This window comes from Balaenoptera ricei, chromosome X (assembly GCF_028023285.1).
Source record: "Balaenoptera ricei isolate mBalRic1 chromosome X, mBalRic1.hap2, whole genome shotgun sequence".
Taxonomy (NCBI): domain Eukaryota; kingdom Metazoa; phylum Chordata; class Mammalia; order Artiodactyla; family Balaenopteridae; genus Balaenoptera; species Balaenoptera ricei.
The window spans coordinates 51,239,256-51,253,808 of NC_082660.1; the positions used below are offsets into that span (position 1 = coordinate 51,239,256).

Consider the following 14,553-nt stretch of genomic DNA (forward strand, 5'->3'; position numbering starts at 1 on the left):
TCCCCCTCTTAGGTCATCCCTCCTGCTAGGGAGCCTCTCCACTTCTGACCCCTCCCCACCTCCTCCTAAGCAGCCACCTCCCCTTCTCCCTTCCCCCACAGCCCATCTCTACTTCCTTCTCCTCCCCCCTCCCTAGACCAGACCAGCTAAGTCCTATTCCATTTTTAGATGACTGATTATGATACTAGCTGAACTTTATTCACAGCCTGAATTTACAGCTGTTCCTTCCTTTCATGCCCCATCCACCAAACACACCCAATCGTTTCAACATGACAAATTCCTTACACACAGCGTGTCATGGCCACATAAATTTGTATTTTTCAGGACAAAACAACAATTATGCTGGCAAAGATGTTGGATTAACAGGGACCCTAAAGCTTTCAATACACTGAAAAGTAACATTATTTTGCATGTCTACAAAGTACACATTTGTTTTCACAAATGTGGCAAAGTTTACCCTAACAGTTAGGACTTTTTCACCAAATCATAGACATAGATATGGAAATCATCATCAAACTTGATGAAATACACAGAGGGTTTGGCTTCCACTTGGTGAATGACCATGCCGATCCGTTTGGAGCCATCTTCTTTGGTATATTCCACATGTTTACCTATCAGGCCATCTACAACTCCTCCTGGCTCCCTCTCTGCTGGAGGAGACTCACTGGACTCTGGCATGATACGGAGGTCTCCTTCTTTATAATCATCTAGAAGCTGGTACATGTACAAGACAGGATCTTTCTCATAGGTAATATAAAACCAGGCTTTCATGATAGGTGCTTGGGCCAAGACCATTCCTCTCCATTCATCCTTAGAACCATGCTCACCCTCAAACATATGTTCCACAGCTTTACCAATTATGGTATTTGCAAGGTTTGCATCACTGACTTGAGATGATGCCACCCTGTCGGAAAGAATTTTAAGAGACAAAACTCTTTCATCTCTGTGAAGTTCCAGTCCATAGACACAGTCAATTCCATCATATTTCACCAGATAAAGAGAAGGATTTATAGGCACCTGATCCAGAACGGTTCCTTTCCACTGGGTGATGGGCTCATCGCCTTCCTTCCATCCGTGTGAAATCCTGCAGCCCACGATGTTCCTGCGGGGCTGGGACGAAGGTCTGCCTCTCTGCTTCTTTTGGGAGGCTTTTCTCTTCGTCATGTTTGCAGACCCAGTGGCCCGTCCTGCGACTGCCCTGGTTTGTTGCCCTTCGGCCTCCTGCGAGTTGGGGGTTTTCATGTCTGCAGGAGGAGGAGAGAAGATAAGAGAGGAACATTCAATATGCCATAAGGTGAAGTTCTCCCGACAGCGTCGTCTGCAGGTACCCTGCGCCAGCGCCTAAAATTTCCCCATGAGCCTGGCAGCAATGCTGGAAATCCTGGCTGTGTGCCTGAAAGTGCTCTCCCTTCTAGGTTCCTTGAGGCTGCGGGAGAAGGCGGCAGCGGCAGTGGTGCTGCCTGGGGTTAGGAACCCTGCAGGAGGGGGCGGGCTACCTCCTTGTTCAGAGACCCCAGCCTCCGTTACCCGCCACTGGCGCCCACTCTCAATCCCCTGCAAAACCCCTATCCCTCCACCGCCCTGACCCGCATGCACTCGCTCACTGTCCTCCTGCTCTGAACACCCTAGTCTGCTACCCACACGCCCCCGTCCACCCCCACTCTCTTTCGTGGCCCCCAGCGCCCTCGCCTCCCCGTGCTCACCTTCAATGTCTTGCTTGATTCCTTACGCTATTCCCCTTTCCTACTGCACATTGCACTCCCCCTCCCACCCCGGCGCCCGCCTCCACCCCTTATCTCCTGCAGGAGTCCATCCCATCCCCCTTTTCCATCCCAGCGCCCACCAATGGCCTTGCCTTGCCTGGCGTCCACCGCCCCGGATCTCGGGCTTCACGTGTGCAAATCGGACACCTCGCAGCTTCCTTTGCGGTGAGCCTGCGTCCAAGAAGGATCCTCAGGCGAGGAGCCGGGTGTTTGCAAGAGCTGGAAGGGGAGGATCCTTAGGCGAGGAGCGTGTTTAGGAGGGCGCCGGAGCAGGCGAGGAGGATGGCGGCGGTGTCTTCAGCACTCTGCTCTCGGGCCCTCCGCCTCCCCCTTGGTGGTGGCAGCCCCTCTGCCACATGGGGCTCCCACCAGCCGCTACTGGTGCAGTAGTCTCCTCCCTCTTTCCGTAGCGCAGCTTCCTGCCAGGAGAGAGGCCTCCCCTTCCTGCCAAACACTGCCTGCCCCACTGCAACTCTCAAGCCCACCAGTGCTTTGAGCGTGGGTGGTGCTCCTCGTCTCCCGATCCCTCCCTTTTCCCAAATCTGGAGCAGCTGGGCCTACAATCCTCCACCCTATTGCCCCCTCCTCTCTCCCCCCCTCCCTTTCAGGGCCCTTTGGCTCCTGTGCTCACCTCCACCTCCACCCTGTCAGTGCCCCTGCTCCATCTGCTTTCCACCTCCCAAGAATTTGTTTTTTCTTTTTCTCAGTGCCCTTATGTATTTATTCTTTATACATAAATATGCCTTTCCTGTCATTTACAGGAATTTGTGGTAGGGAGGGAGAAATGTGCTCAGTCTGCCATCTTGACCCAATCTCTGTGTAATCTTTCCTTACTGGTCATTACTGGAATTTACTTCTTAAGGATTTCCTCCCTTTTCTTTTTCTTTTACTTTTACTCTATTGCAAATGAATTCCTTCCACAATGTTAACACTGTGTAAATTTCAGAAAATTGATAGGAAGAAAACAATCAACTGCAATTCTAGCTCCCATTCCCTTGGGCTCCCAGCAAAATATTAATACTCGTTATTTGTCTTGCCATTTTTCTAGGCTCTTACGAAACTGGGATCATTTTGCATAGGCAAGTTAATGCCCTGATTTTTTCCATATAGAGTATGCATCTTCTAAGAATATTAAATATTTTGAAAACTATTATTTCTCTTATTCGTTCATCAAATATTTATTGAGTACCTACTGCATATATGGCCTTTGATCCATAAAACTCAGTTTTACAGGGACCACAATTTAACTTTTCTGCCATTATTGAACATTGGGATTATGTTTCCACAATAACTGATAATTTGATCTATTTGTCAGAAAAGATAGCCTCAGAAAAAAATAAGTTTATAAGAAACAATTAGGTAAAATGATGGTTTTATAATTCGTTGCAGAAGTATTCTTTAAGGAAGGCTAGAATGACTCTTTAAAAATTTGAGGAAAATTTTACACTGAATTTATTCTAATATCAACAGATCTATTAAAATGCAAAATGCAGCAAAATAATACAGAAGAAAAAGCAACTGAACAAACCAAAACCCAGTGAACAACCTGAATGTTTAATAGTTACGCATAATATCTGAATCAGATGATGGGTTAGATGTTAACAGAGCAGCTAAGCTTAAAAACAATAAAATAATTACTAAAAGGGAGAGAAGATCAATAAAAAATTTTGATTCAACGATCAAAGTATACAAATGTTAATATCGAGTGTGAAAAAAGAATTTCACATCTAGAGCTGATGCAAATAAAAGTTCATACAATTTTTTATGGATAGCAAATTACAGGTATGCTTTAGTTCATGGGAGAGTTTATTTAGTTTTGGCAAACTTTTATTCCTAGGATTTTACCCTTGGAGTCCCAAGCAAAAGTGAAGGAGTTTTACCGGGGCTCTGGACTCCAATTTCTGTATCCTTAGCTTCAACAAGAAGTCATAACCTCTCCTGTTCTAAGCCTTTCAGCAGTTCCCTCTAAAGTGGTTACATTTCCTCAAGGGAAAAACATCCACCAAATTCACTGTCTCTTGGACATGTTCTCCCCTATATCTTGGCTGGGTAATTATTTCCTATCTTCTTAGTTTTCAGATACCTTTGAGTTTATTGTTTTACTATTTCATCCAGCTTTGATTGTTTAATTAATGAGAAAGATTTTTGAACTGCTTAGTCTCCTATCACTAAAATCCAAAACTCTATATTTTTTGAAAAATATGTGTTCAACTATTTGTAATAGCTCCAAACTGGAAATCACCCAAATTTCCATCAACAGTGGACTGCATATGTTGTAGTATATTCATTCATACAATGGAATATCATACAGGATTGAGAATGAGCAAACTACAACTACATGCAACAACTTGAATGAATCTCACAAATATGTTGAAAAAAAGAAGACAACAAAAGGCCACACATTTTCTTTCCAATTTATTCAAATTTCAGAAATTGTAAATAGTCTATGGCCTTAAAAATTTTTAAAGCAGTTATTCTTGCAAATATATTTTCCAAATAGATAGTGGCAATTCACATTTCATCGGTAATTGATGAGAGAACACAATGGAGACATTTTTGAACATGTATAAATGGCAAGAATGGTTCATATGGTTGATGGGCAGCAAAATATATTGAATTGAACCATCACTTGGTATTGCAGCCTAGCATTCAATCACACCTCTTCTGGTAATAGTGTGCCCATTTTCCTCTTGGGAACAACTTAAGTCTGCCCTTTCAGAGAACTGAAATACTGTCAGAGTGATTGTTTTAAGACTAGGCACCCCACCTAGTCAGAGCCAATGAGGCACAATGATATTTTGCACAAACTCCTGGGTATGAAGTAAGTGATCTTGTCCACTGGACATGAGTTAAGCTGAGAGGATAAGAAGATCAAGCTGCTCTGTTCACCTTATCATCATCTGGAGACAGAGGACAAAGCAGCACAGAGAAGAAATCACAGCCAAGCTAAGCAAAAGAGGGAGACTGCTGTCCTAGTGACACATTCCGTACCTGTAGGTGGTCATGGCCACTGACTTCTCAATATTCATCCCACTCTAAAAGGTTACTCTAAGCTAATTGTGATAATGTTATTCCCCCTGCAAGTGATTGGCATAGCATTTGGCATATGATCTAATCTTGGCCAATTAAACATGATGATATACGTTGGGGTACTTCTGAAAGAAATTTGTTAAGGGAAACAGAAAATGATGTTTCCTTTTCTTCTTTAGGGTGATGCTATTTCTGTATATGACCCTTGGAATCTGTGTAACCAGCCTGAGGGCAAAACCAACACATTGAATATGGCAGAGGAGGAAATGAGAATACTCTGAGCCCTTTGATCATTTCATTTAGCTGCTGATCATACCATTCCTGGAGTCCTAGTTCTGACTCCAAGTGATGAGATAAGAAACTTCTTTATAGGTACAGCAATTTGAGTCTGGGTTTTCTAATACTTGAAATGGAAGGTATCTGAAACGGCAAAGAGTCTGTTTAATAAATGTATGTGCATCTGTGCTTTATACATAAAAATACCCACATACATAAAAAATAGCAAGCCTTATGTAGGGTTAAGAATAAATGAAATTTGAAGATAGAAGTTAAATTTAAAATTCACAAACTATTAACATGTAACAACTGTATTTGTTGAGTGACTTTTAATAGAATTTATTTACTTATATAAATTATAATGTATAAAATCTATGAATTGCAAATTAGCAATTTATATACATATCAGTATAATCAAAATATTTTAAATAATTCAAAACCTATTTTTCTAGCCAAAGCAAAACAACTGAAATTTTTAATTTCTTAAAAGTTATTTTCAGTGAATTCAACTTTTAACTTTTGCTTGATATGAGAAAATAAGTTTTAACTAGCTGCTAGATATTCATTCATATATCACTGACGTTTTTTCTTTTCATCATTTGACATAATAAATGATGTGCTAAATAACTTTTGTAGAATTAAATAAATACTATTTTTATTTAATTCTCAAAGCCCAAGTCATATACAAGGACATAGAGGACAAAATATAAAGGCCTTCAATGGCAGCCAATAGGCACACATAGGTCACTTCTCAAGATATGACTTCAGGAATGAACAATGAATTGAAAGCCCTCCAATCACAGCCATTATTTTTGCTAGGATTTTGTAATACTGATCTTGCATATATTTTGTATATTTCTATGTACTCAATGTCAATGTTGCTCATGCTATGTCTAAGAAAACCCAGTGAGAGTAATTAAATTCTAAGGAATAAGATTTTGAGCTTTGGAAGACCACAAACCATTCTAATAGCTAAGATTTTTTTCACCTCCCATACCAAGGATCAATTTTCTCCCCTTTGGGGGCAATGTCTTCCTGGTTGAGAATGCATGATCTAGGGCTTGCAGGGTAAAGCAAGAAGATCGGGTTGTATATCAACTGCAATAGGAAGCCTTTGGAGAGTTTTAAGCAAGAAGGTGATATAATCTCATTTATATTTTTAAAAGATCACTCCAGCTATTATGTGGAGATTTGAAAGGAAAGCAAGGAAATCTTCATTCCCAACACCCAATTTAATAAACTTAAGGCCTTATCTTCTATTCTAAATCCTTTAGTCACTGAGATAACACATTTCTCTCCCCAGCTGCCAAAGCATCAGGTCATGTGCTTACTGCTTTTGTTTTCAGTTATTTCTTCATCGTTGGCCCCTTGGGATTTTTCTCACAACCTTTAAAGTTCAGCTATATATTTAAAAGGAGACCTGTCATATTTTTTTTAATAAATTTATTTATTTAATTTATTTATTTTTGGCTGTGTTGGGTCTTCGTTGCTGTGCACGGGCTTTCTCTAGCTGCAGTGAGCGGGGGCTACTCTTCGTTGCGGTGCGCAGGCTTCTCATTGCGGTGGCTTCTCTTGTTGCAGAGCATGGGCTCTAGGCACACGGGCTTCAGTAGTTGTGGCTCGAGGGCTCTAGAGCACAGGCTCAGTAGTTGTGGTGCACGGGCTTAGTTGCTCCGCGGCATGTGCGACCTTCCCGGATCAGGGCTCGAACCCGTGTCCTGTGCATTGGCAGGTGGATTCTTAAGCACTGCACCACCAGGGAAGCCCAATCTGTCATATTTTATCCAACATTTTAAAGTGATTTAGTAAAAGAGTTTCCCTCTACCTACATTTTACTCTTTTTTTAAGCCAGTGAGTTTATTAGCCACTCTTTTGGTCAACTAGTGGTGTACTTCTCTTCCTTCATGATGGATACAAGAAGATTATAGGGGAGTCAGAGGAGTCATGCCCACACTTCATGAGGGCCCTCCTTCAATATCTACTGTTTTTTCTTTAATGAGTGAACTAGGCAGTTCATGGCTTATTTCAGAATCCTCTCAAATTGATTTTGAGGGGACATGGGGATATATGTATACATATAGCTTATTCACTTTGTGATACAGCAGAAACTAACACACCATTGTAAAGCAATTATATTCCAATAAAGATGTCGAAAAAAAAAGATGACAATAAAACCACACTGAAAATATTAATCCTTTAAACTATAACCCATTGCAAATTGTGCCCAGGTATGTTGTACAACATATTAACTGCACAACGTAAGAAACGGTGGGTGAAATGGGTGAAAGGGGTCAAAAGGTACAAACTTCCAGTTATAAAATAAATGTCATATAGACATAATGTACAGCAAGGTGACTATAATTAATAATACTGTGTTGCATATTGAAAGCTGCTAAGAGAGTAGAGCTTAAAAATTCTCATCACGGGCTTCCCTGGTGGCGCGGTGGTTGGGAGTCTGCCTGCCAATGCAGGGGACACGGGTTCGAGCCCTGGTCTGGGAAGATCCCACATGCCGTGGAGCAACTGGGCCCGTGAGCCACAACTACTGAGTCTGAGCGTCTGAAGCCCGTGCTCCGCAACAAGAGAGGTCGCGATAGTGAGAGGCCCACGCACCGTGATGAAGAGTGGCCCCCGCTCGCTGCAACTAGAGAAAGCCCTCGCACAGAAACGAAGACCCAACACAGCCAAAATAAATAAATAAATAAATAGAATTAAAAAAAAGATTCTCATCACAAGAAAAAAATAGTAACTATGAATGGTGATGGATATTAACTAGACTACTGTAATCATCTTGTAATATATACAAAATCAAATCATTATATTGCACACTTGAAACTAAGTAAGTTATATGCCAATTATATGCTTCAATAAAATGAAATATTTTTTGAAAATAAAATAAAAATAAAAATTATTTTTAAAAAAGAGGTTTCATTTTGTTTCTTCTACCAAGTACTATGTATAGTGGTTGTCAAGTAGGACCCTCATTCCCCTGGCTTCATATCTCCCAGTGACTTCTTTAATTGGTGAGATTAAGAGGTTGGACATGTCAGAAAACTTTTGAGTTCTTTTTTGTATTTATCTCTTTTAGGCACAATCTAATTTATTTAAAACATAGAGAAAACTCTGTGGGCCAGTGGCACCTGTAGTTATATCCAACTTTGCCTGTGACTGGGTGAAATATGAGGAAGTACTTGTGTCCTGAGAGCTAAGTATGTCCTCCAAGCCATCTTTTGTCAATTATAAAGGAGATATTTTGACCTCCATTTGTGTCATTATTTTGCCTGTCTCTCAAGTGGTTACAAACTTGCACGGAGAAAAAAGGCTTTAATTATTGGTCTTTGGGGACCTCAACCAAAACATTATGATGAGCTGTGGCACAATTTCAATCTGGAAGGGAAGGAACAACCATTATAGGTATGCCATGACCTGGCCTTACTTCTTCAAGATAAATACAGGACCTGGGTCATTAGGGGATGTACTGTCATCTCTAAGACATGAAAGGAAACTTTTGCCATTCCAAAGCAGCACTTTGTAGTTGTTTCCTGGGGGAAAGGGTTGGGAGAATCTGACAATATTCCTTTAAATGTAATGCATGACCAAACCAAGACTGATTGTGTGATCCCATAACTGATAATTAATCACTAATATCATACCTACCTCCATTTTAACTCAGAAAGGACAATATCACTTGGGCTTGGGGAAGGGGGATGGAATGTGATCTAGGCAATGCACTTAAAACACTTCTACATTAGTATATGCATCTATACAAATAAGAAAGTTTAAGACCTGCCCAAAACCAGCCTCCTTTTAAATAGCTAATTATGTTAAAGTCTTTACTAACTGATTTAAAACCATGATAAACTCTGGGGTACCTTCTGCTGTTATCATGATAGCAACATTTAGTTCTTACCTGGTTCCAATAGAAGGAGAAGGGAACATTCCAAGGAGGTGAAGCAACAGTAGGAATGTATACAGGTTTTCTTGGTCAGTTTCTCATTCTCACTTCATCAGAATTATACACTCAGTCTAAGGAAGGAAGAGCCCAAATTCTTCATCTGTTTTTTCATTTGGGAAATTGTGTGTCTCAAGGATATTAGCAAACCTAGCATTGTCACCGACACCTCTCTTCCACCAAATATCTTGTCTAAAGACAAATCAGGCAAGACACACTGCAAAATATAGCCAGAACTACACCAATTTCACATTGCACTCACTGCTGCCAGACTGGTTTAAACCATCATATCTGTTACCTGGATTATTGGAATAGTCCCGAATTGATCTCCTGTTTTCCATCTTTGTACCCCATTACAGACTATACTCCAGAGTCTCCAGTGATCCTGTTAAAATATGAGACAAATCATGTTATGCTTCTGCTGAAAATACTCGAATGGTTCCCCATCACACACAGTGTAAAAGTCAAATTCCATTCTAGGCCCTCCGAGGCTCCAAGCTATCTGCTTCTCCCAGATCCCCATCACCTCTCTGAACTCACTTCCTGAAATTCTCTACCTTGCTCACTCAGCTCCAAGCTATCTGTTTCTCCCAGATCCCCATCACCTCTCTGAACTCACTTCCTGATATTCTCTACCTTGCTCACTCAGCTCCAGCCATGCTGGTATCCTCAGTGTTCCTTGAACATGCCAGGCTTACTCCTGCCTTGGGACCTCAGCACTTGCTGTCCCGCTACCTGGAATGCTCCTTCCCCAGACAGCCACAGGGCCAGTTCTCTCATTGCCTTCAGGTCTTTACTCAAAAACCAGGCTCTCAGTGAGGCCCACTCTTCAGCCTCCTCCCTGGAATTTCAGTCCCCCTGTTCTTTGCTTTATTTTTTCCTTCTTAACACTTATCACTTTGAAAATACTTTATATTTTACTTATGGTCTCTTGGCTACTGTCCGTCTCCCACACTAATATGAATGTTCCATGAAGATAAGATTATTTATTTGTTTCTTTTGTTTATAACCATATCATAAGGACCTGTGTCTAGAAGACTGCCTGGCAGAGAGACCACCTGAAGTAAGTATTGGTGAGACGAAGATAGATAGAGCAAATAAATTAAAAAGCAAATGGAGTTAAAGTAAGCCAAAGGGGGGCTAGGCAATTTTCCCTGGGCTTAGCCCCAAAACTACCAATGCAAGTGCCTCCAGGAGACAACTGGGCATTTTATTAGAGTGAAGCAGGCCAACTGGGGGCGTGGCCCCCTTGAGAGAGCATTCTGAGTCTAAAATGGCTGAGCCCTTCCTCAGAGCCAGCTGCTTGTATCCTTGTTGGAATGTGGGCCCTAATCCTTGGTCTATTGTTTTTGTTTTTATTTTTTCAGGTAAGCCAGAAATGTGGATTTTTGAAATGTGAAATCCCCCAAATGTCTAAGTAGCTAATTTTAAAATGGAGAATGATAAAAACATGACGATCAAGCAAAATATGACAGCGGGCTGAAATTGGCCCATGAGTGGCCTGCAGGTGTTTGCTAGCCTGAATTATGTGATGTATGAAAGAAAACGTATCCCTGTTCTGGTGAGGTGGGCTTGCCTTGTGTAATTCTTGAGGCAAACAGCTTCAGGCCGTGTTGGGTGGAGAGAATGAACTGGAATTACCAACTTCTTTCAACTCCTGGAAGCTCCCTGCCTCCCCCTCTCCCTGCTATGCCTGGAGTTAAGGAAGCCTGGGCAGTGGGGAGTCACCAGAACTGTTTCTTTGAGGGTAGGGGTATATTTCAGTGAAGTGTGGAGCGGGAAAACAAGATAGAGGGTTTTGAAGGAAACTTCCACAGCTGGACCGGGGAAAGGAAAGAAGGACAAAGACCCATGTGTTGGGACATTGTATCTCTGAGGGAATTTATTGGGGGTTACCACACCCTCTCCCCACCAACCACCTATATGGCACCATACAGTCGAAGGACTTAGTTATACAAAGTCACAACTCCCCGCCCAACTGCGCATGCCATCTATCTCACCTGGAAATAGAGCTGCGAAAATTTCCATCACAGCTCCCCGTGTGCGTGAAGTGGGCAAGACTGGTCAGGAGGTACCTATGAAAGGTCAGTAGCCACTGGCTTTGTCGGGATATAGCCAGAATGGGGCTTCTGGAGGCAGCAGACCTCCATCTGGTGAAGCACTGGGTGGAGCCACCTGTGGTTTCAGGCAACTGCTGAGAGAAGCATGGACAGTCAAGTATTCCCCATGCCCGGCAGAGAAACATTAAGCTCAATCCTCTGATGCCCCTCCTCTATAAGGAGGCCAGGTATAGTCCAGGAGGAGGAAGAAAAGTGAGGAGAGTGCTGTACCTGGGTTTAGCAAGTTTCCATTTTTCTGGATAAAATGCTATCCAAATGCAAGGTGGCACATCTCTTAAGTTCTGAGCACCCCACTGACCCGTTCCCCACAAGAATCGTTTATTTAGTGTAGGGGAAGGGAACCAAGGCCTTCAGGTCTGAGATTTACTGCTCTTGGGTCCTCTGGAAAATACGAGGTGGCTGCCCACAGGCGCCTGTTTATGGAGTGCCATGTTAGTGTGTTTAGGCTGAGGGTTGGGGTTCTGCTCAGCAGGTGTGGCATGAACTCCCTGATATTATAAAAGCCTTTTAGGTATAAACTTGGCTCCTGCTTAACTCTTGAGACATTCCTGTCAAAATGTCCTTCTAGGAAATCTCCAATCCATCTGGTTTCTTTGACTGTTGCCACCTCCTTTGTGCACAGAGCTAGGGAGGGCAATTTGGAAATTGCCAGAAGTCCTATTTTTCCTTGGGTCTTCCCATCTCTCATGGACCCCACTCCCCATATCTTGTTTTCTGTATTCTCACTCCCTCTGTCAGTCTTTCGTCTTAGAATTCCTCCTTCCTCCGTGTCCCTCTCCTCTGGCCCCTCACTCATGCATAGACCTCCATTTAAGTATCCTTTTAGCCTCTCCCCAGATCTCTGCCGACTTCATCTTTCTCTCCCTTGCTCTGGATCTCTTCTAAACGTCTTTGTGTCCCTCTCTACTCAATTTATTCTGTCTGTTTTCCTCTAAGCCTCAAGATCTCACTCTCCCTCTGTTATTCTTCACCCCCTCCCAGTTGGGTGCCTCCCCCTCTTAGGTCATCCCTCCTGCTAGGGAGCCTCTCCACTTCTGACCCCTCCCCACCTCCTCCTAAGCAGCCACCTCCCCTTCTCCCTTCCCCCACAGCCCATCTCTACTTCCTTCTCCTCCCCCCTCCCTAGACCAGACCAGCTAAGTCCTATTCCATTTTTAGATGACTGATTATGATACTAGCTGAACTTTATTCACAGCCTGAATTTACAGCTGTTCCTTCCTTTCATGCCCCATCCACCAAACACACCCAATCGTTTCAACATGACAAATTCCTTACACACAGCGTGTCATGGCCACATAAATTTGTATTTTTCAGGACAAAACAACAATTATGCTGGCAAAGATGTTGGATTAACAGGGACCCTAAAGCTTTCAATACACTGAAAAGTAACATTATTTTGCATGTCTACAAAGTACACATTTGTTTTCACAAATGTGGCAAAGTTTACCCTAACATTTAGGACTTTTTCACCAAATCATAGACATAGATATGGAAATCATCATCAAACTTGATGAAATACACAGAGGGTTTGGCTTCCACTTGGTGAATGACCATGCCGATCCGTTTGGAGCCATCTTCTTTGGTATATTCCACATGTTTACCTATCAGGCCATCTACAACTCCTCCTGGCTCCCTCTCTGCTGGAGGAGACTCACTGGACTCTGGCATGATACGGAGGTCTCCTTCTTTATAATCATCTAGAAGCTGGTACATGTACAAGACAGGATCTTTCTCATAGGTAATATAAAACCAGGCTTTCATGATAGGTGCTTGGGCCAAGACCATTCCTCTCCATTCATCCTTAGAACCATGCTCACCCTCAAACATATGTTCCACAGCTTTACCAATTATGGTATTTGCAAGGTTTGCATCACTGACTTGAGATGATGCCACCCTGTCGGAAAGAATTTTAAGAGACAAAACTCTTTCATCTCTGTGAAGTTCCAGTCCATAGACACAGTCAATTCCATCATATTTCACCAGATAAAGAGAAGGATTTATAGGCACCTGATCCAGAACGGTTCCTTTCCACTGGGTGATGGGCTCATCGCCTTCCTTCCATCCGTGTGAAATCCTGCAGCCCACGATGTTCCTGCGGGGCTGGGACGAAGGTCTGCCTCTCTGCTTCTTTTGGGAGGCTTTTCTCTTCGTCATGTTTGCAGACCCAGTGGCCCGTCCTGCGACTGCCCTGGTTTGTTGCCCTTCGGCCTCCTGCGAGTTGGGGGTTTTCATGTCTGCAGGAGGAGGAGAGAAGATAAGAGAGGAACATTCAATATGCCATAAGGTGAAGTTCTCCCGACAGCGTCGTCTGCAGGTACCCTGCGCCAGCGCCTAAAATTTCCCCATGAGCCTGGCAGCAATGCTGGAAATCCTGGCTGTGTGCCTGAAAGTGCTCTCCCTTCTAGGTTCCTTGAGGCTGCGGGAGAAGGCGGCAGCGGCAGTGGTGCTGCCTGGGGTTAGGAACCCTGCAGGAGGGGGCGGGCTACCTCCTTGTTCAGAGACCCCAGCCTCCGTTACCCGCCACTGGCGCCCACTCTCAATCCCCTGCAAAACCCCTATCCCTCCACCGCCCTGACCCGCATGCACTCGCTCACTGTCCTCCTGCTCTGAACACCCTAGTCTGCTACCCACACGCCCCCGTCCACCCCCACTCTCTTTCGTGGCCCCCAGCGCCCTCGCCTCCCCGTGCTCACCTTCAATGTCTTGCTTGATTCCTTACGCTATTCCCCTTTCCTACTGCACATTGCACTCCCCCTCCCACCCCGGCGCCCGCCTCCACCCCTTATCTCCTGCAGGAGTCCATCCCATCCCCCTTTTCCATCCCAGCGCCCACCAATGGCCTTGCCTTGCCTGGCGTCCACCGCCCCGGATCTCGGGCTTCACGTGTGCAAATCGGACACCTCGCAGCTTCCTTTGCGGTGAGCCTGCGTCCAAGAAGGATCCTCAGGCGAGGAGCCGGGTGTTTGCAAGAGCTGGAAGGGGAGGATCCTTAGGCGAGGAGCGTGTTTAGGAGGGCGCCGGAGCAGGCGAGGAGGATGGCGGCGGTGTCTTCAGCACTCTGCTCTCGGGCCCTCCGCCTCCCCCTTGGTGGTGGCAGCCCCTCTGCCACATGGGGCTCCCACCAGCCGCTACTGGTGCAGTAGTCTCCTCCCTCTTTCTGCATAGGACTAGGTTCTTAGTTTCCTGTTAGTGAAGAGGCCTCCCCTTCCTGCTAAACCCTATGCTGCCAGCCTCCATTGCCCTGGAGCCACTCCTAGGCTGCTCCTCTCCTTTCCAAAATTTAGATCTCTGGAAACTCTAGGTGGTCTTTTCCTCTGCAGGTACTTCCCACCTCCACCCTCTCAGGCTCTCTAGCTCCACCCCTCAGCTGCCCTGCTAGGGTGCCTCTTAATTTTTCACACGTTCTTCACGT

At 44.1% G+C, this 14,553-nt stretch overlaps 2 protein-coding genes across 5 annotated transcripts; both read right to left on the minus strand.

Moving 5' to 3' along the window:
• Positions 1-364: 364 nt before the first annotated feature.
• On the minus strand, positions 365-9,040 carry LOC132357307 (spindlin-2). 3 transcript variants are annotated; one of them, XM_059910674.1, is made up of 3 exons: positions 8,980-9,040; positions 1,856-1,982; positions 365-1,244 (listed from the first exon to the last, which is right to left on the minus strand). In XM_059910674.1, exon 3 carries the CDS (start codon positions 1,240-1,242, stop codon positions 466-468), a length of 777 nt encoding a protein of 258 aa, XP_059766657.1. In that variant the 5' UTR covers positions 1,243-1,244; positions 1,856-1,982; positions 8,980-9,040; the 3' UTR covers positions 365-465. The 3 variants fall into 3 exon arrangements, with proteins under 3 accessions (XP_059766657.1, XP_059766656.1, XP_059766658.1); XM_059910673.1 differs by lacking the exon at positions 8,980-9,040 and having other exon boundaries at positions 1,856-2,151; XM_059910675.1 differs by lacking the exons at positions 1,856-1,982; positions 8,980-9,040 and adding an exon at positions 1,704-1,738.
• A 3,556-nt stretch (positions 9,041-12,596) lies between these two features.
• On the minus strand, positions 12,597-14,273 carry LOC132357320 (spindlin-2). 2 transcript variants are annotated; one of them, XM_059910692.1, is made up of 2 exons: positions 13,987-14,273; positions 12,597-13,375 (listed from the first exon to the last, which is right to left on the minus strand). In XM_059910692.1, exon 2 carries the CDS (start codon positions 13,371-13,373, stop codon positions 12,597-12,599), a length of 777 nt encoding a protein of 258 aa, XP_059766675.1. In that variant the 5' UTR covers positions 13,374-13,375; positions 13,987-14,273. The 2 variants fall into 2 exon arrangements, with proteins under 2 accessions (XP_059766675.1, XP_059766677.1); XM_059910694.1 differs by lacking the exon at positions 13,987-14,273 and adding an exon at positions 13,835-13,869.
• Between the last annotated feature and the right edge of the window lie 280 nt (positions 14,274-14,553).

Bases quoted from the DNA above. Each gene is read 5' to 3' on its own strand.
- LOC132357307 (XM_059910674.1), bottom strand. From the start codon at position 1,242: ATGAAAACCCCCAACTCGCAGGAGGCCGAAGGGCAACAAACCAGGGCA.
- LOC132357320 (XM_059910692.1), bottom strand. From the start codon at position 13,373: ATGAAAACCCCCAACTCGCAGGAGGCCGAAGGGCAACAAACCAGGGCA.